This window comes from Capricornis sumatraensis, chromosome 10, assembly GCF_032405125.1.
Source record: "Capricornis sumatraensis isolate serow.1 chromosome 10, serow.2, whole genome shotgun sequence".
Lineage (NCBI taxonomy): Eukaryota > Metazoa > Chordata > Mammalia > Artiodactyla > Bovidae > Capricornis > Capricornis sumatraensis.
In genome coordinates, this window is record NC_091078.1 from 17,537,822 (window position 1) to 17,564,400 (window position 26,579).

The following is a 26,579-nucleotide window of genomic DNA, read 5'->3' on the forward strand; positions in this document are numbered from 1 at the left end:
CTACAAAAGCTTATTGTCCCCTAATGGGAAATCTACAAACCGAGTTTGACTTCTTTATTAAAAACCAACAAGCAGTGGATGAAAAGGAATCACCTGGCCCCCACGCCCGCCCCCTCCTTGCACAGCCCTGTCTCCTTGATCTGCCTCTCCCCACCCCCAACCTGAGCAGTAAACGCTGCCATCAACTCCTTCATCTCTGCTGGGGCTTTTTCCCCCCCACCCCCTTTTCTGTTGAAAGAAAATCCCTTTGGAAGGAGGAGCAGGCAGCTCAGCCAAGTGACAGCTACTTAAAAATCACCCACATGAAAAACCAACCCGGAGGCGGTGACCTTTTCAAGTGTGGTCCTTAGACACAAGTGACTGCACTGTCCCAAAGCTCTGCTCAAGAGACGATGCTCACTCACAGTCAAGGTGGTGCCTGTCTGTTACCAGGTCTGCCCTGCTGCCACAGGCCAGGGCAGACCCAGAAGGGAAGTACAGAGTCCCTGCTGACCTGCATGACGGTTGTGAGGAAATCTGACAATAGCACCGCTTCTGTTGGACCGAGGTGGCTCCAGGCCAGGGCACATGCTGGCTTGCTGAGAGGACAGCAGCCAGGTGGACTCCTGCCCTCACTTGCCCGTGGACACGGAGACCCCCACTCCCTGGTATCAGGGAGGGAGATGGAGGCTGCTGGTCACTCTTCTATTCACAGTAGATAAAAGGTCAGTTCTGTCTCTGGGCCATTCACTTCCTGTTTCAGCTCCATGTGAGGGGTTGAGGCAAAAAGAGAGAGAGGCCCTCTCCAGGTCCTTTCTTAGCCAACCACAGGTTGGGAAGCGAGCTGGGATTTGGGGCAGTCCCTGGGATTCGGGGCAGTCCCTGGGATTCAAGATCCCACGAGGGCAGATTTTTGGAGGCCCCACTACTCAAAGAGTGGTTCCCTGGCCAGAAGGATCAGCGTCTCATGGGAGCATGTAGAAATGCAGAGCCTCAGCCCTTCCCCATATGTGCTAAGTGAGAATTTGCATTTTAAGAAGACGCCTGGGGAATCCACATGAACTCTGAGGCACACTGGTCTCAGTCACATGAAGACTGGGATGTCCAAGCCTCCAAGCCTAGGAGTGTGGTGGGTAGAATGTGAGCCCAGGAGTCAGACTGGTCAGAGTTCAAATCTTGGCTAACTAGGACTGGAGGTAAATTCAAATGCCACTTACCAGCCAGAAAGCAAGGAAGGCACTGGTGACCTTGCACCAGCTATGCTCCCTCCCTGAGCCTCAGCTGCCTCTTCTGCAGAATGGGATCGAGAGAGCCTAGCTAACGTCAAAGCAGCTGGCACAGCACGCAGCTCAAGAAGTTTGAATTTCTACTTGGTCAACGCTACCTGGGTGCCCATACCTGGGTAGCGTGGAACAGCTCAACCTATTTCCCTAAACCTCCCCTACTCTCACCCTCTTTCACATCTGTTTCCAAAAAGTCTAGAGCAGGTCCTTCTCTGCCCAGCTGAATTCCCTGCAACTCCCTGCGCATGAGAGAGCCTGGTGTACGGATGCTGCCACTGGAACACGTCTGTCTTACCAGCAGTAAGATGGCCTATGTTACGGGAGCCAAGTACCACCCACACGATCGCACTTAATCTTCATGACAGTATCACGAGGCAGTACCACGAGGATCCCCACTCTTTAGATGAGGAAACTGAGGTTCAGAGGGGAAAAGAATCCCAGGTCACATGGCTAGAGGGTGGCAGAGCTGAGTGTCAAAGCCATACGCCTCCCAAGCCGTGCTCCTCTCTCTATTCAGTGTCCCTTTGTGGGGGAGCAGGATTCATAGTCACCTTCAGATCCCTCCCCAGTCTCCACTGCACAGCACACACAGGAGCAGAGCAGGATTCTGGTTGAAAGCACTGGTGGTGGTGAGGGGACTGGTCAGGGTTATGAGTGTGGCCAAGATTAAGGGGGCCCTGGGGGCTGTGGTCAGGGTCAGGGCCATGCAGGCAAGAATACCAGGGTTTGGTCAGGGTTGGTAGCAAGTGTACTGTGCTTCTCCACTCTTACTTAGCCTTGGGTTTCAGGTGGGTGGTCTCAGGTTAAAGGCAGGCATGCTTTCGGGTTTTTGAGGATCTCCTTCTGGCCACCCCCTGGAGCCTGAAGTGTCAGATGAGGGTCCTAGACTCTGCCCTTCCATTTCCTGGACCTGGTTCTATAGAGCCTCTCTGTCCCCTGCTCCCCCTAAATGCTGCTCCCACATGCCCAGAGGCAAGGTTCCTCCAGGCATCACCCTAGACTTTCCCATCACTGCCCACCCCAACATATTCTGTAAGCAAGCGGGGTCCCCTGCCCAGGGCTGGCTCCGTCTTGGGTCGAGAGGATGAGGCTCGATAAAGCCAGGTGTGAGGCAGTACCAGGGGATGTCGGCAAAGCCAGCTGGGATAGGAAAGTCATCCGGCAACCTGCTCTGGGCAAGTTTCTGCTGAGCCTTTGTCAAATCACAGCAAATCTCCTAACCTGACAATCTGATCAAATCCTCCCGGAGCCGGTAATGCACGGACTCTTCCATCAGCATGTGCTCACCGTCTCCGCAGGCAGTAGCCTTTAATGGGATGGAGGCGGGTGTCTGGGCCGGGGGGGCGAGAAGGCCCACTGGCCTGGTGTCAGACCATGGTCTGCATCCCCGGGAGCGCTGGGGGAGCTGTGTGGGGCCAGTGAACCAGTGTGGAAATGGATTCAGTGACTGATAATTTCAGACACGGAAAGCACTAAGGTGTGTTTGATATTCGCGTCAGACAAGCTGCAGTGTGGTTTCAGGCCCCTTTAGATCTTCAGAGGAATGGAAAAAGGAAGTGAAGAAGAAAGAGGGGCCCAGAGAGAGATAGAAGAGAGAAGATGACCTTCCAGGAACTCCCTTGAACTTCACGGAATGTGGCTATAAATGAAGGAACACAGGACATTACCTCCCTGCATGAGCCCCAGCTCCTGCTCCACCCCAGAGGGAGTCCTGAGGCGCCGAAATGAAATTAGAGCAGGACCATCAGGCTATCCTTGGGTCCCAGGGCCCCGTGCCTTCCTCCTGCTGAGCAGGAGGGCAGTTTGCTAGGGGACAGCCTTTGGGACAGTCTGAGTAATGCTCTGAGCTGTGGGGACAGCTGTGGGGACAGCCAAGGATGTGAGGACACAGGGTTTTAGCAGGGCTCCAACACTCTGGGAGCACACTCACCACCCCAGTTCCCAGAATAGCAAGGCCAGTGCACCCCTGGGTACTTACAAACACCTCAATGGTGACAGAGACAGTGCTGTTCAGAGGGGGGTTGCCCGCGTCCTTGGCCATGACGGTCAGATAAATCAGCCCGTTGGGTATCTGTTCATAATCCAGGGGGCGGCTCACACTGATCACTGAAATGACAGGACAGGCCCCAGGCCCTCTGTAAGTGGACTTTACATGCCCATCTGGCCAGGGCTCCCCTTTGGGCAGAGAGAGTGTGGCTGGCTTGGCCTGGTTTTTCCTGCTGCCTGTGAACTCCCAGAGCCTCATGGACTTGACTGAGGTCTACGGACTAGCTGATCTGTGCCAGGCCCACTCTTGAGTCCAGCAGGTGGCATCTATTTTGGTGGTAATGTAAGTCCCACTTTACAGATGAGGAAAGCAGGCTCAGAGAGGTTCAGTGTCTTCCCCAGAGACACACTGCACATGCCTGGACTCTCACCTTTTCCTTTCATGCTAAGCCATTGATTTTCAGTTTTGGGGAGGGAGATGTACTGGCTTGGGAGTGGGGGCATAGGTAGTCTGCAAAGGCATTACTCACAATATTAAACTGCCACTTTCTATTTGGGAAACAGAAACACAATTACCATTTTAGTAATATAAAACCCAAGGAGGGTTCTTCTTGCTGAGCAGGTGGTGAGGTGTGAGGGTGGGCAGAGGTGTGGGACTGCTCAGCTTTTAAAAGGGGGACACAGATCTTACAGAGGTCCTTAGGCTGTAGCATCCTGAGCCAGGATGCAGCTTCTGCAGGTACCTGTCTCTGACACAACTGTGGGGTAGGAGGAGAAGTGAGTCCCACATTCAGAGTCACCCAGTGCCCATCTGCTCTGTCTTGGGGACACCGAGCTCATCTTTCAGCGTTAGGGAAGCTTCACGGAGGAGAGGACATCTAAATGATCTTAAAGCTAGCCAGAGGTAAAAGGGAAGCAGGGCAAAGGGGCCGGGAGGAAGGGCTTTCCCGGTGGAAGGAGCAGACTCTGCAAAGACACAGAAGTGGCCCCGTCAGGTGCGAGTGCAGGTGGTTCTCAGCAGCTGGATTCTGGCGGGGAGGCAGGTGCTGAAAGGCAACCAAGAGCCAGATCACAAGGGCCTGCCTGGACAGTTTTGCTGTGTGACTTTGGCAAATTGCCCTCTGTCTCTGGGCCTCGGAAGTAAAACAAGTGGTCTCTTGGGATCTTGGAGCTTGAGGTTATTGCTGCTATTTCCTTCCTGGGCTCCTGGGATCAGGACCCACAGTGGGGCAGGTAGGGCAAGTTCCAGAGTATGGAACTGTGCCTGGCTAGGCAGGGAAAGGCCACTGCCAGGAAGGGCTGGGCAGTAGCCACAGCACGCCCAAATGATGGGGAAGCTTGGCTAATAAGCCTCCCCCCACCTACCACATACCACAGATCTGCCCAGACACCTTTTCTTAACAGAGACCTCACATACGGTGGTAACTTAAGAAGCCCAGCTGGCCACAAAACTAAGATTCAAAGATCTGGCTGATCGGAACCTATGAATAGGTGACCCCATGCCACGTGCTGCTGCAGCCGACAGGAGCTGTGGGGCAGCTGCCCAAGTGGTCCAGGGTGTCTGGGAGGCAGAAGGGCCCCCTCCTGAGACAGGTGTGAAGTGCAGCCCTGTTCCCACCTGTCGACCCTCCTCCCCAGGCAGGGCCCTCATTCCTGCACGTACCACCATAGCCTTCATACACGCTGATGTCGAAGTAGCTGCCGAAGGCAGAGGCATTGACAATGCTGTAGGTGATCTGGTTGTTGGGAGGGGAGTCTTCATCTGTTGCCTGGAAGGAAGATGATGAACAGGGCCCATGAGTTTTCAGTGATGCTGGGGCCAGAAGAGGGTGGGAGGAAGGAAGGGCTGGCCCTTCTCTGAGCGCCCTTCTCTGGGTGATCCAGGCTCTCCTTGTCCCCGAGTTGGAGGCTACCCTCTGGCTCCCAGCAGACGCACATGATGTAGGGGTGTGGAGGTATCCTGGAGAACCTAGAGGGCAGGCTGAAGGCCTAGAGGGAACAGAGGAAGTCTAGGCCTTATCCAGAGGATAAAAAGGGTCTCCACCACACTTGGCATGATCATTACCTAGACCCCTAGTCCCAGCTGGACCTTTCTATGCATGGAGGCCTTCCTTGACCACTGGATTGGGTTAGGTCCTGTGCTGGACACCCCATTCGTCTCCTTCCTGATTATAGCCTGTCTACTGTCTGCCTTCCTTGTTCAGACTGTCAGCTGCATGTGGGAAGGAACTTCGTTTCTTGACTGCAACTGATACCTAGAGTTCAGCCCAGTGTTTGGCACACAGTAGATGTCTAATTATAAGTGCAGGTTGCATGAATGTAAGGAGAGAAGAAGACACTTGGAATGGGGTCAGGTATCCTCCTCCTCCTTGACCATCTCTGGTGTGGCTGCATTAATCAGCTCTTTCCAAATGTCTCTGACCCTAGGAGCCTCCCTCCAGTCTGTGTGTAAGAGGAGCTGGGCAGGGTCCACTGGGGAGCCATGGCCATACTGGCCATACATGGTGTCCCCCATGCCCACCTCTTCCACCTTGCCCTTATCCCTGCCTCCTTCAGAAATAAGTTCTAGTTGGAGGCTCTGGGTCCTGTCACTCTGGGTTGGCAGAGGAAGGGGCATGAGACGTTAAGCAGTTTCTGATTACAGGTTACCGACGTATGGTGGAGGGACTCACTGCAGGAGGATGCTTGAAGCATGGAGTCCCAAGTCCTGGTCCTGGCTCTCTGCTCATTCCCTGGGCCTGCCTCTCCCTTCCTGTCTCCCCTCCCATGAACTGGGCTGTGTCCATGGGCTCTGGTGGTTTCCAGCTGCAGCTGTACCTGACTGCAGGCTATCACTAAAGGGTCTGGATGGGGGACTTTAACAAGGGACTGCTTGGCACTCACCAGGGGAGGTGGAGGGTGGTGACTGGAGACCTAAAATCTAAGCCAAAGCAGACACTAGTCTTACTCAGCAATCAGGGATGCAAAGTGATGCTCAGAGGTGGGCCTGACCCAGATCGAGAATGTGACCCCTGATCTGAGCAGAATCCTTCATGGATGGATGTCAGCACTTCTTGCAGTGGCTTTATAAAGGGGTAGTCAAGGAGACGGCAGAGAGAGAGAAGGACTAGGGAAACACACAGATCAGAGGGCACCCCGGCATCTTACCCGGAGTCGCACTAGCTGTGTGATGGAAGGCTCGTTCTCTCTCAGGGCGCCCACGTAGGCATCCTTCTGGAAGGTGGGCACGTTGTCATTGACATCCAACACGTTGATCCTGACCCGGCCTGTGGTCTCCTCACTGCCCCCGTCCCGGGCAATGACCGTCAAGGTGAAGCGCTGGATGAGCTCGTAGTCCAGTCTGGCAATCAGCATGATGAGTCCTGTGTCCTTGTCCAGAGAGAACCTGTGTCAGGCCGGGAGGAGGAAGGGAAAAGACACCCTGGTTTAAAGCAGTTGGTGGATAAGGGCCTGCATTTACCAGCCTGTCCTTGCCCAAGGTGATTAACAGAGAGATATTAACGAAGTCTGAAATTTGCCTTGTCATTTTCCCTAAATAAGAAGAGCAGCTATGTTTAACAGGAGGCGGTGGGCAGGGATAAGGACAACATGAGAGATGAATGATGGTCAGGTACTGAAAGGGAAGGAGTATGTTGATTTAATCAATGAGGAAACTTGGGCAGAATGAAGCTCCTCTTGCTGTGGACAAGGGTTTCTGCCTACTGGAGATATTTAGATGTTAAGGAACTGCAACGGTCAGAAATTCTTAAAACTGATACCACAAAAGTACAAAAGATTATTAGTGACTACTAAGAAAAATCATATGCCAACAAACCAAACAATCTGGAAGAAATGGATAAAGTCCTAGAAACACACAGACCACCAAGACTAAATCATGAAGAAATAGAAAGTCTGAACACACTGGTTACTGGTAAGGAGATAAACCCAATAATCAAAAATCTCTCCCAAACTAAAGTCCAAGACCAGGTGGATTCACTAGTGAACTCTAGCAAAAATTTGAAGAACAATCAATTCCAATCCTTCTCAAACTCTCTCCCAAAAGAGAAGAGTAAGGAATACTTCCAAACTCATTTGATGAGTCCAGCATTACCCTGATACCAAAACCAGATAAGGACAACACAAGAAAATGACAGGCCAGTATCCCTGATGAACAAAGATGCAAAAACCTCACAAAACATTAGCAGATCAAATTCAACAGAACATTAAGAGGATCATACACCATGATCAAGTGGGATTTATTCCAGGGATGCAAAGATGGGTCAACATCTGCAAATCAATGGGACACAGGACACTAACACAGTGAGGGGTCGTATCATACGATCATCTCACTCAACACAGAATAAGGGTTTCCCTGGCAGCCTAGTGGTTAATAATCCACCTGCCAACGTAGGAGACTCAGGTCCAATCCCTGCTCTGGGAATATCCCACATGCTGCGCAGCAACTAAGCCCATGTGCCACAACTACCAGGCCAGTGCTTTAGAGCCAAGGAAGCATAGCCACTGAGCCCACGCTCTGTAGCTACTGAAGCCTGTGCCCCTAGAGCACATGCTCTGCAACAAGAGAAGCCACTGCAACAAGAAGCCCATGCACTGCAATGGAGAGTAGCCCCTGCTCACCACACGAGAGAAGGCCCGTGTGCAGCACGAAGACCCAGGCTAGCTGAAAATAATGAACAAACCTCAAAAAACACAGAATAAGCATGTGACAAAGTTTGGTATGCATTTATGATAACAACTGTCAACAAAATGCACATAGAAGAAAAGTATCTCAAGATAACAAAAGCCATATGTGACAAGCTCACAGCTAACCTTACACTCAATGCTGAAAATCTGAAAGTTTTTTCTCTGAGATCAGGGACAAGATAACGATGCCCACTCCTGTCACTTTCATTCAACATAGTACTAGAAGTCCTAGCTAGAACAATTAACCAAGAAAAAAGAGGGCATTCAAATCAGAAGAGAAGTAAAACTTTCACTATTGACAGATGACATGATATTATTTGTAGAAAACCCAAATCACTCCACATATAAAAGGTTAAAATCAAAGGAATTTGGTAAAGCTGCAGGATACAAAATCAATATACAAAAATCTGTTCTGTTTCTTTGTACTAATAATGAACTATCAGGAAGAAAAATTAGGGAAAAAGTCCCACTTACAATTGCACACACACACAAAAACACACACACACAGTAAAATACTACCTCAGAATAAATTTAACCAAAGAGGTGAAAACCTATACACTGAAAAATATGACATTGATGAGAGAGACTGAAAAAGACAAATAAAAAGATATTCCATGCTCATGGATTGAAAGAATATTGCTAAAATGTCCATACTCCTTAAAGCAATCTGCAGATTCAATGCAATCTCTATCAAAATTCCAATGGCACTTTCCACAGAAATGGAACAATAATCCTACAATTTGTGTGGAACCATAACAGAACCCCAGAGCCAAACTAATCTTGAGAAAACAGAACAAAGCTAGAGCCATCACACTCCCTGATTTCAAACTATATTACAAAGTTACAGGAACCAAAACAGTATGGTACTGGCATAAAAGCAGACACATAGATCAGAAGAACTCTGGCCTGAAGTGCTGGGTGGAGGCCTCTGTCTGAGGTACACTATACATAGCAAGAGAAGCCAGATGAAGCACAAGAGAAAAAAAAAAGTTCTTCTTGGAAGACATGATGATGGAGTAGAAGGATGTGACCTCACCTCTTCTTACAAAAACACTAAAATCACAATTAACTGATGAACAACCATCAACAAAAAGAATCTGGAACCCGTCAAAAAGGATATCCTAGATCCAAACACAAAGAAGAAGTCCCAACAAGATAGTAGCAGGGATGCATCTGTGATAAAATCAAATCCCATACCTGCTGGATGGGTGACCCACTGGAAAACAATTATATCATGGCAGTTCTCCCATAGGAGTGAAAGTTCTGAGCCCCATGTCAGGCTCTCCAGCCTAGGAGCTTGGCAATGGGAACAGGGGCCCCAGAGAATCTGGCTTTGAAGGCCAGCAGGGTTTGATTGCAGAAATTCCAAAGGACTGGGGGAAACAGAAACTCCACTCATGAAGTATCTCCACTGGGACCCAGGAAAAAAGTAGTGCTCACATAATAGCCTGGACCACACCTACCTGCTGGTATTAGAGGGCCTACTGTGAAGGTGGAGCAACTATGGCTTAATGCATGGACAAAGAAACTGGAGGCAGCAGTTCTGGGGAGTGCTCACTGGGAGCCCTCTTGGAGGCAGCCAGTTTCTCATTAAGGCCTGGCCCCAACCAAAAGCCTGCAGGCTCCAGGGCTGGGACACCTCAAAGCAAACAGCCAACAATGCGGGGACACAGTCCCGCCTGTTAGCATACAGGCTGCCAAAAGTCTTCTTGACTCTCAGCAGTGTTAAAGAAGCATGCAGCTATTATCTCTTTAAATATTTTCTCAGGTCCCACACAGCTGCCCACTAAACACACCCCCTGACAGGTGTCTGTCCACCAGAAGGACAAGATCCAGCCCCACCTGCCAGTAGGCAGGAACCACTTGCTTCCATCAGAAAGCCTGCACAAGCCTCTCAGCCAGCCTCGTCCGACAGGAGAGCAGAAAGCAGAAGCAAGAACTACAACCCTGCAGTCTGTAGAACAGAAACCACAATCACAGAAAGTTAGACAAAACAAGCCAGCAGAAGAATGTGTCCCAGATGAAGGGAAAAGATAAAATGCTAGGAGAGCAGCTAAGTAAACAGGAGACAGGCAATCTACCCAAAACAGAACTCAGAGTAACAATAGTAAAGATGTTCCTAGCTCTCAGAAAAATAATGGAGCCACAAATCAAGAAGACATAGGAAATACTTAACAAACACCTACGAGAGCTAAAGAACAAACAAACAGATGAACAATAAAATATCTGAAATGAAAAACACACCAGAAGGAATCAATGGCAGAATAAATGAGGCAGAATACAGATGATTGGAAGACAGAACAGCAGGGATCACTGCCACGGAACAGAACAAAGGAAAAAGACTAAAAAGAAATTAAGACAGTCTAAGAGGCAGAGGAATCAGAGATCAAATTGCCAACATCTGCTGGATCATGGAAAAAGCAAGAGAGTTCCAGAAAAACATCTATTTCTGCTTTATTGACTATGCCAAAGCCTTTGACTGTGTGGATCACAATAAACTGTGGAAAGTTCTGAGAGAGATGGGAATACCAGACCACCTGACCTGCCTCTTGAGAAACCTATATGCAGGTCAGGAAGCAACAGTTAGAACTGGACATGGAACAACAGACTGGTTCCAAACAGGGAAAGGAGTACGTCAAGGCTGTATATTGTCACCCTGCTTATTTAACTTATATGCAGAGTACATCATGAGAAATGCTGGACTGGAAGAAACACAAGCTGGAATCAAGATTGCTAGGAGAAATATCAATAACCTCAGATATGCAGATGACACCACCCTTATGGCAGAAAGTGAAGAGGAATGAAAAAGCCTCTTGATGAAAGTGAAAGAGGAGAGTGAAAAAGTTGGCTTAAAGCTCAACACTCAGAAAACGAAGATCATGGCATCTCGTCCCATCACTTCATGGGAAATAGATGAGGAAACAGTGGAACTAGTGTCAGACTTTATTTTGGGGGGCTCCATAATCATTGCAGATGGTGATTGCAGCCATGAAATTAAAAGACACTTACTCCTTGGAAGGAAAGTTATGACCAACTCGATGGACGTGAGTTTGAGTGAACTCCGGGAGTTGGTGATGGACAGGGAGGCCCGGCGTGCTGCAATTCATGGGGTCGCAAAGAATCGGACACGACTGAGTGGCTGAACTGAACTGAAGAGACCTCTGGGACAACATTAAATGCATCAACATTTGCATGATAGGGGTCCCAGAGGAGAAGAGAGAGAGAGAAAGGACTTGAGAAATATTTGAAGAGACAGTAGCTGCAAGTTTCTTTAACAAGGGGAAAGAAACAGGCACCCAAGTCTAGGAAGCACAAAAGTTCCAAAGAGGGGCTCTTTGGGAGTCTTTAAACCCAAAGAGGAAGATGCTGAGACATATTAATAATTAAATTGACTATATATATATATATTTAAAGTAATAAGAGAAAAGCAACAAATAACATAAAAAGGAACTCTCATGAGTTTATCAGCTGATTGCTCAGTAGCAATTCTACATGTCAGGAGAGAGTGGCACAATATATTTAAAGTGTTGCAAGAGAAGAACCCACAACTTTACCCAGCAAGGCTCTCATTCAGATATAACACAGAAACCAGAAGCTTTACAGACAAGTAAAAGCTAAGAGAATTCAGCACCAACAGATACATTTTACAACAAATTCTAAAGGAATTCTCTAGGCAGAAAAGGTCTAAACTAGAAACAAAAAATTCATGAATGTGAAAACTCACCAGTAAAGACAAATATACAGAAAAAGGTAAGAAATCATCCACACACAAATATGGTATCAAAACTAAGCAAGTGTGAGAATGCAGGATATGGGAAAAATATTTGTAAACAATGTAACTGACAAGGGATTAATCTCCAACATCTATCCAGTTGGCCAAAAAATTTGTTTGGGTTTTTCTATAAGACCCAAATAAACATTTCTCCAAGGAAGACATACAGATGGCCAAGAGGCACATGAAAAAATGCTTAACACTGATAATTATCAGAGAAATGCAAACCAAAACTACAATGAGATGTCACCTCACACCAGTCAGAATGACTATCCTCAAAAAGTCTACAAACAATAAATGCTGGAGAAGGCGTGGAGAAAAGGGAACATTTTTACCCTGTTGATGGGAATCTCAATTGGTACAATCACTATGGAGAACTCCATGGAGCTTCCTTAAAAAACTAAAAATAGAGCTGCCATATGATCCAGCAATTCCGCTCTTGGATATATACGTGGAGAAAAGCATAGTGTGAAAATATACGTGCACCGCAGCGTCCACTGCAGCACTGCTTACAGTAGCCAAGAAATGGAAGCGACTTAAATGTCCTCTGATAGAGCGATGGATGAAGAAGATGTGTTACAGATGCACAGTGGAGTATTATTCAGCTGTAAAAAGAAAGCAGTCATGCCATTCGCAGCAACATGGGTGGACCTAGAGACCGTCACACAAGCGAACAAACCAAACCAGGAGAGACAAATATCACACGATATCACACCCTTGGGATCTAAAAAAGTTACAGATGGATTTATTTACAAAACAGAAACAGACTCACAGACTTAGAAAAGAAACTTATAGTTACTAAACGGGAAAGGCAGGGGGTGAGGGAAGGGATAAATTGGAGTTTGGGATTAACATATATACACTACTATATATGAAACAGAAAATCAACAAGAACCTACTGTTTAGCCCGGGGAATTCTCCTCAAGATTCTGTAATAACCTATATGGGAAAAGAATCTGAAAAGGAATGGAGATATATATATATATAATGGGATCACTTTCTGTACACCTGAAACTAACAAAATATTATAAAGCAACTATACTACAGTATAAAATAAAAATTAAATTAAAAAAGAAACACAGGAAGAATTAAACCAGACTACTTACTATTTTACACCATGTACAAAATCAATTCAAAATAGATTAAAAACTTCTATGAGAGACTCAAAAGCACAAAACTAGAAGGAAAGCTAATGATGACTTTTTGGACTTGACCCAAATAGCAAAGGCAAGAAAATAATAAATAAATGAGTGGGACTACATTAAACTCAAATGCTTGTGACAGCAAAGAAGCCATCAACAAAGTCAAAAGACAATATACAAACTAGAATATTTTTGCAAATCATGTCTGTGACAAAGCATTCATATCCAAAATATGCGTGTAAGGATCTCATATAACTCAATAGTAAAAAATGGAAAAAAAAAAACAAACCAGAAAACCAAACTAATTTAAAAATGGGCAGAGGCTTTGTATAGTTATTTTTCCCAAAGGAGGTATACAAATGGCCAACAGGCACACGAAAAGATGCTCAAACCACTAATCATCAGGGAACTGCAAATCAAAACACAGTCAGATATTACCTCACACCAGTCAGAATGGCTATCACCAAAAAAAAAAAAAAACAAACCAAAACCCCAAGATGTAACAAGTGTTGGCAAAAATGTGAAAAAAGGGAACCCTTGTGAACTGTTGGTGGGAATATAAATTAGGGAAGCCACTACAGAAAACAGCATGGAAGTTCCTTAAAAAACTAAAAATGGAGCTACCATATGACCCAGCAATCCCACCACTGGGCACTTATCTAAAAAATACAGAACAGTAATTTGAAAAAAATACCTGCAACCCACGTTCACTGCAGCATTTTCACAACTGTCAGGTGTGGAAACAATGTAAGTGTCAATCAAAGAATGATGGATAAAGAAAATGTGGTGTGTGTATACACGTACGTACACACACACACACACACACACAGAGGAATATTATTCAGCCATAAAAGAAGGAAATCCTGCCATCTGTGACATGAAGAGGCCTCCTAAAGGCAGTATGCTAAGTGAAATGAAAAAGAGAAAGACAAACATCATATTATCTCACTTATATGTGCCATCTAAAACAAAAAGTCGCTCAGTCATGTCTGACTCTTTGAGACCCCATGGACTATAACTGCCAGGCTCCTCTGTCCATGGGATTTCTCAGGCAAGAATACTGGAGTGGGTTGCCATTTCCTTCTCCAGGGGATCTTCCTGACTCAGGGATCGAACTCGCGTATCCTACGTTTCCTCCACTGGCAGGTGGATTCTTTACTGTCTGAGCTACCAGGGAAGCCAACAAAGAAACACAGAGTTCATAAATACAGAAAACATTGGTGGTCACTAGAGGCAGGGTACATTACAGGGGTGGATGGGAATGACAAGTAAAGGGGGTCAAAAAGTACAAACTTCTAGTTCTGAAATAAACGTCATGAGGATATAACAGACAGCATGGTGACAATCCTTAATAATACTGTATTGCACATTTGAAAGGTGCTGAGAGTAGACTCTTTATCACAGGAAAAGAACTGTAACTATGGACAGTGATGGATGTTAACTAGACTTATTGTAGTGATCATTTTGCAACATATATTGCATCGCTAGGTTGAACACCTGAATGTAATATTACATGTAATTGTACCTCGAAGAAAATAACATATATTGGGGAAATTAAAATAGAAATCCTTCCATCCAGAGTTTTGCACCAAAATGCTTTGAAAAGGCAGCAAAGCCTCCAGCAAGGGGAGGGGTGGCTGGTCCTCTCTTGGGAACATGTCTTCCACTCGAGGGACTGAGTCTTGAGTAAGTGGCTGGCTAATGTCTCCCAGGGAGCAGTAAGGTCCAGTGACACCATCCTTCCACCTTCCTCCTCTAAAGATTTCCTCAGGAACCTCCTCTGAGCTCTCAGTTGACATTTGTGTGCTCTGAGCTTGTCCACAGCTGCCAGCCTCCAAGCCTGGAAGGTCCTGGCTCTGAGACCAGGAAAGTCCTAAGCCCAGAAGATGGGAAAAGATGAGAAAAATCCAAGATGATCAGAACAAGGCCACATGAACCTGGGTGTCCCAAGGGACAGGGGCATCCTGTGCACTGGTCCTATTGTTGGATCCTTCCTTTCATCTGGAGAGTAGCTGAGGATTGTTAAGTACACTTAACAGTCTCTGTCTCCTCCTGGTCATTTATACGGAACTGGGACCAGTAATCCAAGCTGACAGCAACTGTCTTACTCATTATGTTTGGCTTCCAGATGTACCAGACATTTCGTTTTCAGAAACAGACATGCTCTCTGAATTCAGCCTGGCTTTCAATCACGTAGAAAATGAGAGGGCTTCACCTTGGCTCAGTTTAACTGAAGACAAGGCAAAGAGATGGCTCAGAACCTTGGCGGGTTACAGAGCAAAGCTGGCACAGGTCAGGGGGAGAGCTCACCCACCCACCTAATGGTCAAACAACTCGCTGCTGTAGGTTGTGTAGCCTGGTGATGAAGACCAAATGCTGAGTCCTGGCTCTGGCACTTATCAGCCGAGTGCCTCTGGGCAAGTAACACAGCCTCTCTGGGCTATAGTTTCCCCATCTGTAAAGTGGGGATAATAAGAGAGCTTAGCACCAAGTTCCTGCAGCATTTAGTTGTGAGGATTACATCACATAACATGGGCAAAGCACTTGCAAAAGAGCCTGACGAATAGTGAGGGCTTCCTAAATACAGCCATTGCTGTTGCTGCTGGTGTAATATCAGTAGTGTTTCCAGAGTGACAGTGAAAGTTGCTCAGTTGTGTCCAACTCTTTGCAATCCCATGGACTGTAAGGAATTCTCCAGATCAGAATACTTGAGTGGGTAATCATTCCCTTCACCAGCGGATCTTCCCAAATCAGGGATTGAACCCAGGACTCCCACATTGCAGGCAGATTCTTTACCATCTGAGCTACCAGGGAAGCTCAAGAATACTGGAGTGGGTAGTCTATCCCTTCCCCAAAGGATTCCTGACCCAGGAATTGAACCGTGGTCTGCTGCATTGCAGATGGATTCTTTACCATCTGAGGTCCCAAGGAATTTATTCCTGAAGATGGTGGAGTAGAGGAAACGAGCTCACCTCCTTTCAGGAAAACACCAAGAATCATAATTAACTGCTGAACAATCACCATCAAAAAAAAAAAAAAAAAAAAGACTCAACCTACTAAAAAAAAACAACACAAGAGGGCTTCCCTGGTGGCTCAGTGGTAAAGAATCTGCCTGCAATGCAGGAGACCTGGGTTTAATCCCTGGGTCAGGAAGATCCCCTGGAGAAGGGCATGGCAACCCACTCCAGTATTCTTGCCTGGAGAATTGCCATGGATAGAGGAGCCTGGCTGGCTACAGTCTGTAGGGTTGCAAAGAGTCAGACACGATTGAAGCGACTTTAGCAGCATTAAAAAAGGTATTTTGTACCCAAAGTAATGTAGAAGCCGCAACACAATGGCAGTAGGGGTGCTTTCGTGATGTAATTAAATCCCATACCTACTGGGCAGGTGACTCACAAACTGGAAACCAATTATACTGCATAGAATAATTATACTCCCACAAGAGTGAGAGTCCTGAGCACCACATCAGGCTTCCTAACCTGGAGGTCTGGCATCAGGAGGAACTCTCAGAGCATTTGGCTTTGAAGGCCACTGGGGCTTGAGTACAGGAGTTCTACAGGACTAGGGGAAATAGAGACTCCACTCTTGGAGGGTGCACACAAAGCTTCCTGTGCACTGGGGCCCTGGGCAAAGAAGCCTGGGCAGGACCTACCTGTGGGTCTTGGAGGATCTCCTGGGGAGGTGGAGGTCGGCTCTGGCTTACAGTGCAGGCAAGGACACCAGAGGCAGAAACCTCAGGGAATATCCATTGGCATGAACTCTCCCGAAAGTCGCCATTTTGGCACGAAGACCTAGCCCTACCTATCTAACAGCCCGCAAGCTCCAGTGCTGGGACACCTCAGGTCAAACAACCAACGGGATGGGAACACAGCCCAATTCATCAGCAGACAGGCTGCCTGAAGCCATCCTGATCCCACAGCCACCTCTAAACAGTCTTTAACATGGTCTTGCCCATCAGAGGGACAAGACTCAGCTGTACCAACCAGTGGGCAGGCACCAGTCTTTCCCACCAGGAAGCCTGCACAAGCCCCTGGACCAACCTCACCCACAAGGGGGCAGACACCAGCAGCAAGAGAAGCTTACAGTCCTGCAGCCTGAAGAGAAAGGTCACAAACAGAGAAAGTCAGACAAAATGAGATGGCAGAGGAATATGTTCCGTCTGAAAGAACAAGATAAAACTCCAGAAGACCAACTAAGTAAAGTAGAGATAGGCAATCTTTCTGAAAAAGAATTCAGAATAATGATGCCAAAGATGATCCCCAAGACCTTGGAAAAAGAACAGAAGCAGAGAGCCAGAAGACACAAGCTATGCTTAAGAAAGACCCAGAAGTACTAAAGAACAAACACAGTTGAACAATACAATAACTGGAATGAAAAATACACTAGAAAGAATCAAGAGCAAAATAAATGAGGCAGAAGAACAATAAGAGAGCCGTAAGAGAGAGTGATGGAAATCAATGCAGGAGAACAGAATAAAGAAAAAAGAATGAAAAGAAATGAGGACAGTTTCAGAGGCCTCAGGGACAACGTTAAACACACCAACATTTGGATTTTAGGGGTCCCAGATGAAAAGAGAGAAAGGGCTGAGAAAATATTTGACAAGATTATAGCTAAAAACTTCCCTAACATGGGAAAGGAAACACTCAAGTTCAGGACATGCAGAGTTCCACACAGGATAAGACCAAGGAGGAACATGTCAAGACACATAGTCATTAAACTGACAAAAATTAAAGACAGAGAAAAAATACTAAAAGGAGCAAGAAGAAAAAAAATAAGGGAATACCCATTAGATTATCAGCTGATTTTTCAGCAGAAACTCTACAGGCCAGAAGGGAGTGGCATGATATAGTTAAAATGATGAGAGGGATAAATCTACAACTAACAATACTCTACCCAGTAAGACTTTCATTCATATGCAATGGGTAAATCAAAAGCTTTACAGATAAAGAATTCAGCACCACCAAACCAGCTATATGACAAATTCTAAAGGAATGGCTCTGGGTGGAGAAGAAAAGGCCATAATTAGAGACAAGAAAATTATAAATGTGAAAGCTCACCAGGAGAGACAAACACACAGTAAAAGTAGGAAGTCACCCACACACAAATACCTTATCAAAACCAGCAAGCATGGGAAGACAAGAGGACAGATGCAGGGTACTGGAAATGCATTTGAAATTAAGAGACCAGAAACTCAGAACAATCTTGTTTATATCTAGACTGCTACATCAAAACCTCACAGTAACAACAAGCCAAACATCTACAATAGAAAGATCTACAACACACACAAGAAAGTAATCCAAACATGAGACCAAGGACAGTCATCAAATCACAAAAGAGAACAAATGAGGAAGGGAACAAAAAAACCTACAGAAACAAATCCCAAACAATCAACAAAATGGCAAAAAGAACATAATCATCAAAGATTACCTTAAATGTAAATTGACTAAATGTTCCAACCAAAAGACACAGACTGGCTGAATGGATACTAAAAACAGACCCATATATATGCTATCTTGGAGGAGGAAATGGCAACCCACTCCAGAATTCTTGCCTGGAGAATCCCATGGACACAGTAGCCTGGCGGGCTACGGTCCATGGGGTCACAGTAGCTGGAAATGACTGAAGCAACTTAGCATGCACCTATGCTATCTAAAAGAGACCCACTTCAGATCTAGGTACGGAGACAGACTGAAAGTGGAAGGATGGAAAAAGATATTCCATGCAAATGAAAATCAAAAGACAGCTGGAGTAGCAATGCTTATATCAGACAAAATAGACTTTAAAATGAAGACTGTTATAACAGACAAAGAAGGACACTACATAATGATCAAGGGATTAATTCAAGAAGAAGATACAGCAATCGTAAATATATATGCACCCAGCATAGGAGAACCTCAATATATAAGCCAAATGCTAACAGCCGTAAGAGAAGAAATTGACAGTAACACAATAGTGGGGGACTTTAACACTCCACTTACATCAGTGGACAGATCAACCAGACAGAAAATCAATAAGGGAACAAATATAGACCTTAAATGACACAATTGACTAGATGGATTTATTTGATATTTATAGAAAATTCCATCCAAAGTGAACAGAATACATTTTCTTCTCAAGTGCACATTGGAACATTCTCTAGGATAGATCTCATGCTGGGCCACAGAGTGAGCCTCACTAAATTTAAGGAAGTTAAAAACATATCAAGCATTTTTTTAGATCACAATGCTATGAGATTAGTAATCAACTACAGAGAAAAACAACCACCCTGTAAAAACACAAACATGTGGAGGCTAAACAATATGTTACTAAACAACCGATGGATCACTGAAGAAATTAAAGAGAAAAGTTTCAAAAGTACCTAGAGACTGACAACAAAAACAGGATTCAAAACCAATGGGATGCAGCAAAAACACTTCTAAGAGAGAAGTTTGTAGCAATACACTCTCACCTTAAGAAACAAGACAAATCTCAAATTAAACAACCCAACCTTACACCTCAAGCAACTAGAGAGAGAACAAAACCCAAAGTGAGAAGGAAAGAAATTATAAAGATCAGAGCAGAAATAAAAAATATAGAGACAAAGAAAATGATAGAAAAGAACAACGAAACTAAAATCTGGTTCTCTGGAAAGATAAACAAAACAAAACTGATAAACCTTTAGCCAGACTCATCAAGAAAAAAGGGAGAGAGCTCAAATCAATAAAATTAGAAATGAAAAGAAGTTACAACTGACACCACAGAAATACAAAGGATCATAAGAGAGCACATCAAACAACTATATGCCAATAAAATGGACAACCCAGAAGAAATGGACGAATTCTTAGAAAGGTACTCTCTCCCAAAACTGAACCAGGAAGAAATAGAAAACATGAACAGATGAGTCACAAGCACTGAAACTGAAACTGACTTAAAAACTTCCAGCAAACGAAAGTCCAGGACCAGATGTCTTCACAGGCAAATTCTATCAAGCATTTAGAGAAGAGTTAACCACTTATCCTTCTGAAACTCTCCTGAAAAACTGCAGAGGAAGGACAACTCCCAAGCTCATTCCATGAAGCCACCATCACTCTGATCCCCAAACCACAAAAAGATATCAAAAAAACAAAAATTACAGCCCGATATCACTGAAGAACAACACGAGTTCAAAAATCTTCAAGAAAATACTAGCAAACTGAACCCAACACTACATTAAAAGGATTATACACCATGATCAAATGGGAGTTATGTCCACAGATGCTAGGACTTTCCAATATCTGCAAATCAATCAGAGGGATACACCACATTAACAAATTGAAGAATAAAAATCTTACAATCATCTCAATATATACAGAAAAAGCTTTTGATAAAATTCAACAATCATCTATGATAAAACTCTCCAGAAAGTGGGCTGAGAGGGCACCGACCTCAACATAATAAAGGCCATATATGACAAACCCACCGCTAACATTGTACTCACTGGTGAAAAGCTGAAAGCATTTCCTCTAAGATTAGGAAAAGACAAGGACGTCCACTCTCGTCACTTTTATTCAACAGGTTTTGAAGTCCTAGCCACAGCAATCAGAGAACAAGAAGAAATAAGAGGGATCCAAACTGGAAAAGAAGTAAAACTGTCACTCTTTGCAGATGACGTGATAATATATATAGAAAATACTAAAGATTCCACCAGAAAACTATCAGAGCTCATCAATGAGTCTGGCAAAGTTCCAGGACGTAAAATTAATACAGAGAAATCTATATACTAGTACATTTCTATACACTAACAACAAAAGATCAGAAAGAGAAACTAAGGAAACAATCTCATTTACTATCGGATCAAAATGAATAAAATAGGAATAAACCTACTAAAGAAGCAAAAGATCTGTACTCTAAAAACTATAAGAGGTTGATGAAAAAAATCAAAGATGACACAAACAGAGGGAAAGATACATCACATTTTTGGATTTGGAGAATTAATTTTGACTATCCTATACAAGGCAATCTACAAATTCAATGCAATCCTTATCAAATTACCAATGCTTTTTCCCTCCACAAAACTAAAACAAAAATGTTTTTTAAAGTTGTATGGCAACACAAAAGACCCCAAATAACCAAAGTAATCCTGAGAAAGAAAAATGGAGCTGCAGGAATCAGGTTCCTAGACTTCAGACTCTTCTACAAAACTACAGTAATCAAAAGAGTATGGTATTGGCACAAAATCAGAAATATAGATCAATGGAATAGGCTAGAAAGCCTGGAAATAAATCCATGCACCAATGGTCAATTAACCTATCACAAAGTATACAAAAATATACAACAGAGAAAAGACAGTCTCTTCAACAATGGTTCTTGGACAACTCGATATTACTTGTAAAAGAATGAATTTAGAACATTCTCTAATACTGCATGCAAAAATAAATTCAAAATGGAGTAAAGACCTAAACTTAAGGTTGGACACTATAGAACTCTAAGAGAATGTAGGCAGAATACTCTGATATATAGCATAGCAACAACGTTTTTGGATCTATCTTTACAGTAATGAAAGTAAAAACAAAAATAAAAAAATGGAATCTAATTAAACTTAAGAGCTTTTGCACAGTAAAGGAAACTGTAAACAAAGCGAAAAGACAACCCACAGAATGGGGGAAAATATTTGCAAAGGAAGTGACTGACAAGGGATCAATCATCAAAATCTACAAACAGCTCATGTAGCTCAATTAAAAAACAACAACAACAAAACCTCAAACCACCCAATTAAAAAATGGGCAGAAGATCTAAATAGACCTTTCTTCAAAGAGGACAGATGGCCAAACAGCACATGAAAAGATGCTCAACATCACTAATTATTAGAGAAATGCAAATCAAAACTACAGTGAGGTATCACCTCACAGCAGTCAGCATGGCTAGCATCAAAAAGTCTGTCAACAATGCTGGAGAGGGTGTGGAGAAAATAAAACCTTTGGTGGGAATGTAAATTGGTACAACCATTATGGAGAATAGAATGCATGTTCCCTAAAAAACTAAAAATCGAGCTAAAGTACGATCCAGCAATCCTACTTCTGGCTGCATATCCAGAGAACCCATAATTCAAAAGATACCATGCACCTCAGTGTTCACTGCAGAACTATTTACAATAGCCAAGACATAGAAGCAATCTAAAAGTCCCCTGACAGAGGAACGGATAAAGAAGATGTGGTATGCATATACAATGGAATGCTATTCAGCCGTAACAAAGACCGCAATAATGCCATTTGCGGCAGGGCTTAGAGATAATCAAACTAAGTAAGGTAAGTCAGAGAAAGACAAATATCATGTGATATCCCTTACATATGGAATATAAAGATGATACAAATAAACTTATTTACAAAACAGAAACAGACTCACTGACTTCAAAAACGTACTCATAGTAACCAAAGGGGAAAGGTAGAGAAAAGGATAAATTAGGTGTTTGGGATTAACACATACAAAGCACTGTATGCAAAATCAACAGGGACCTATTGCCTAGCACAAGGAACTCTACTCAATATTCTATGATAACCTATATGGGAAAGGAATCTGACAAAGAATGGATATATGTATTTATATAACTGAATCACTCCACTGTAGAGCTGACTCTAACACATTGTAAATCAACTATGTGTTAGTTGCTCAGTCACGTCTGACTCTTTGTGACCCCGTGGACTGTAACCCGCCAGGTTCTTCTGTCCGTGAGATTCTCCAGGCAAGAATACTGGAGTAGGGTTGCCATTTCCTTCTCCAGGGGATCTTCCCAACCAAGGGACTGGGTCTCCAGCATTGCAGGCAGACTCTCTACTGTGTGAACCACCAGGGAAGCTCATCAACTATACCCCAATAATAAAATGAAAATTAAATTAAAAGAAAATATTGAAGAGTTAAAAAAATGTACATACAATTGCACTCTAAGATTTTTAGAAACTAAAGCAAAAGGGAAAATCCGTTATTTGATTTTCATTTTTCAACAGAAGGAAAGGAGAGGAAAAAGTTTGTTTAAATGGTTATTTTTCTCCATTGGCTTAAATGTCCCCCTTGTAAAATAAAGATATTAGGCAAATTATAAAAAAAAGAAAGTAAAAGAAAAAAAAAAAGCTTCTTTATTCCCCAAACTAAAATCTACTTTTGGGGGTCAGTGAAACCATGCCCCAGAGAGTTTTGGGGATGTGAGCAACACTGTGTCACAACCAGGGCCAAACCAGCAGCGGTGCCCATGAGTTCTGACTCCCAGCCCAGTTCCCTGGCCACAGGGGCACAGCTCTTTTTCTGGGCACCAAGAAGTGTCCTGGGCCAGGTGAGTGGCAGCGGGCCACTGTGGGGGTTTGGGGGGGTGCTCACCGGTCAGGGTCATCGCTGAAGAAGTAGTTGACCTCCCCAAAGGTGCCCACATCATTGTCTGTTGCCTGAAACGGTAAGAACAAGAAGTCATTACTGCCTGAACCAGCTGAGGCTCCCAGTGTCACCAGGAAATGTCCACAGTGAATCCATGCTTTTCCCAGATGGTTCCTCAGGCTCAGGCAGAACTTTCTAGAGCCATGTGGTTTAATAAGGTTTTCAGTATCACAAATGGAGATTTAATACTGGAGTGCTCAGTTCCAGAGGATCGGTCTTCTCCCTAGATCTCTAACTTTGGGAAAGCACCCTTCTGGACTCATGTCAGACATTCTCTGCAGATGCTCACAGGGCTTGGACCTGTGGAGAGAGGCCCTGGACCAGAGGCGTGGGGTCACAACTTGTAGGTTAGCAAAATATCTCAGAAGGGACAGTGGGTTCAACCATCTGGTGGCTTCCTTCAGCGACTCTCCTCCAGCCACCCAAACCTCCAAGGCAGACATGCTACCCAGAGGGGGAGGCCCTGTGGGGAGATTTCTGGTGTTCCCCCTTCTTGAACCCTGGGAATAATCCACTGCATGCATTGGGCAGACTGTCATCTGGCTGGCAACCTCTTCTGCTGGAAGCAGTCTGCCGCCCGACCCCCCAGCCATCTTCTTTGGTGTCTGTCTCTGCTCGAACAAGTGGTCTGAGTAGGGGCTGCTCTGCCTATGACCTCAGGGAGTGGTCCTTGACCACAGCTGGGGCCTATCAGAATCCTTCCCTGGGATTCTTCTTGCTGCTGGGGATAAGAACGGTCCTCTGGGGGCAGTGAAGCTGGAACGACGGTGAACTGGGAGCTGCTGGATGTGAGAGAGGATGAAAAGAAGGGCTGATCCTGGTAGTTCTAGAGTTCTGAATCTGACACCCCTTCCCACCTCAGTTTGGTTTGTTAGCCCAAGAAGATCTGTTTTATCCAGGCTGGTCCACGTTGGATTTCTGTCACTGACAGTCAAGAGAAACTAGAGGGAGAGCGACCTGCCTTATGCCTAACAATGATGGCAATAATGGTGATCGCTGCCAGCCTACAATGCTATCAAGCACTTTATATTGTCAAGGGCCACCCATGTTTATTACTACTCATTTTATCCTCACAACCGTCACAACATGAGGAAAAAGATACACATTTGTACCCATCACATAGATTGTAAAACTGAGGCCCAGACCACAGTGAGGTCCAGTGTAACCCTGTCACCACTCTAGGTCATCAGGAGGCTCAAGCATAGCTGGGCAGTAGCTGGGATTCCCTACTCTGAGCCCAGGGTTCCTTTCTTTGGGCCACCTGACCCTCACCATCCCCTCCCTTCTCAGGATGAGGGTAGTTACAGTGGAGGTTTGGCTTTCGTGGCTGGGATTTCTGGGCTTCTGCATCGCCCCTGGTGTGGTCACATCCACAGAGCAGGCTAAGTGACACCATTCAAGTGTTTATTCCGTAGTTCCTTAGTAAACATGTACTCCATACCAGGCACTGTGACCTCTGCTCCCTCCCAGGGCACTGCCCTAGAGCTGGGCAAACTGCTTCCTGACACCAGACACCAGAGAGAAAGGCCTTGGGCTGACCTTGGGGTCATCTGTTTTTCACTCACAGCGTCTTGATAAGATCACAGTTGGATAAAGGTTCTGTTGCTAAAAATATGTTTCAATATATTTTATAGAATACATCAATTGAATATATTCAATATACTTATTTTTTAGTTCTGAGGTGTAATTAATGAAAATTATTTTTATAACTTCATTACACATAAGTTATGATAATATGTTATAGTGTGGAAGTGTTAGTCACTCAATCATGTCTGACTCTTTGTGATCCCATGGATTATACCCTTCCAGGCCCCTCTGTCCCTGGAACTCTTCAGGCAAGAATACTGGAGTGGGTAGCCATTCCCTTCTCCAGGGGATCTTCCTGACCCAGGGATCGAACCCAGGTTTCCAGCATTGCAGGCAGATCCTTTACCATCTGAGCCACCAGGGAAGTCCTGATATTACATTGAGGCATAACTGACCATGGAAAAGATTCCCATTATTGAGTTAATTACCTATAACCTTACAGATTCCCTTTTTTCCCCCCGTTTGGTGAGAACACTTAAATTCTACTCTCTCAGCAAATTTCAATTGTACAACACACTGTTATCTACTACAGCCACCATGTTATACATTAGATCCTCAGACCTTACTCATCTTAAAACTGAACGTTTGTACCCATTTACCAGTATCTCCCTATTTCCCTCTCACTCAATACCTTGGTACTAAATATTTTTTGAGATTCCTTTCACAATTCCTAGGTTCTGTGAAATCTGTTACTTCTGTGTGCTTTATGATAAACCTGCATTTTCAAAAAAAAAAAAAAGCTCATTTGTGTTCAGTATGTTCAGTTCAGGAAGGCAGAGAAGTAAACGATATATTTCTATACCAAATGATTTCAATGGAAAAAAAAATGTTTATACTCAAAGGGTTAAAATCTTAGTTTTCTGGAAGGCTTGGTTACCCAGACGGAAGCCATCTCCAGGGGTGGTGGGCAGCCTGCTTTGTAGGACGGCCTTCTGTACCCAATTTCCACACAGCGTCGCCACTGTGCTCAGCAGACTGTGGGCCTCTGTCCTCTCGCCGCCCTGGCCAGGCTCTGAGCACATCCCAGGTTCTCAGGGCACGCAAGGCAAGTAAGTGGAAACGTAAATGCCAAGCTATGCAACCCACCCTCCAACCCAAGACTGACTCCCGGGCAGACCCTCCCCTGTGCCTGAGACACTCAACAACTGCCTTTACCAGCTCCTTGAACTTGTCACGTATTTTATCTTCATGATGACTCTATGTTGTTGCCGTTCAGTCACTCGGTCATGTCTGACTCTTTGCAACCCCACTGACTGCAGCACGCCTGGTAGGCGCTATTATTAGTACTACCTCCAGTTTACAGATGGGGAAACTGAGGCACAGAAAGGGTAAACAGCTCATTCGAGGCTTCTTAGCTCAAAAAGTGGCAGAGTTAGGATTTGAACCCAGAATCAGCTTGCCACACCCTTCACCTCAATGTGTTCTTGCTTCTAAACCAGGAAGAGAACCTGTTCTCAGACGGAGAGGTGCCTGGTTATTCCAGCAGAGAGAACACAACCCCTCACCACCTATCATCTCTCCTTTCAGGGGCCAGAGAAATGGGGGAGGTGCCCATAAGCCCCTCCGGTTCCACCAACAATCAAGCACCATGTGTGGTATTACAGCTACAATAACTGTAGCCTGGTCTGGGAAGGAGACGACCAGATGCCATCAAGCCCCTTGGCGAGGAGTCAGTGTAATTTAGAGATGCTACTTCCAGGTCAGCATTAACAGCCGAGGTCATTGTGTGACCAGAGAGCAATCCCCTGGGGCTTCGGCATTCTCATT

General features: G+C 44.9%; 1 protein-coding gene across 1 annotated transcript in view; it reads right to left on the bottom strand.

Moving 5' to 3' along the window:
* Positions 1–26,579, bottom strand: part of CDH23 (cadherin related 23) — a 388,322-nt gene that overhangs the window by 128,418 nt on the left and 233,325 nt on the right. Inside the window, exons 14-17 of the mRNA XM_068981694.1 lie at positions 23,172–23,236; positions 6,396–6,633; positions 4,912–5,017; positions 3,241–3,368 (exon numbers count right to left, since the gene is read on the bottom strand). Of these exons, the coding sequence (XP_068837795.1) occupies positions 3,241–3,368; positions 4,912–5,017; positions 6,396–6,633; positions 23,172–23,236 (537 nt within the window). The remainder of the gene's footprint in view (positions 1–3,240; positions 3,369–4,911; positions 5,018–6,395; positions 6,634–23,171; positions 23,237–26,579) is intronic.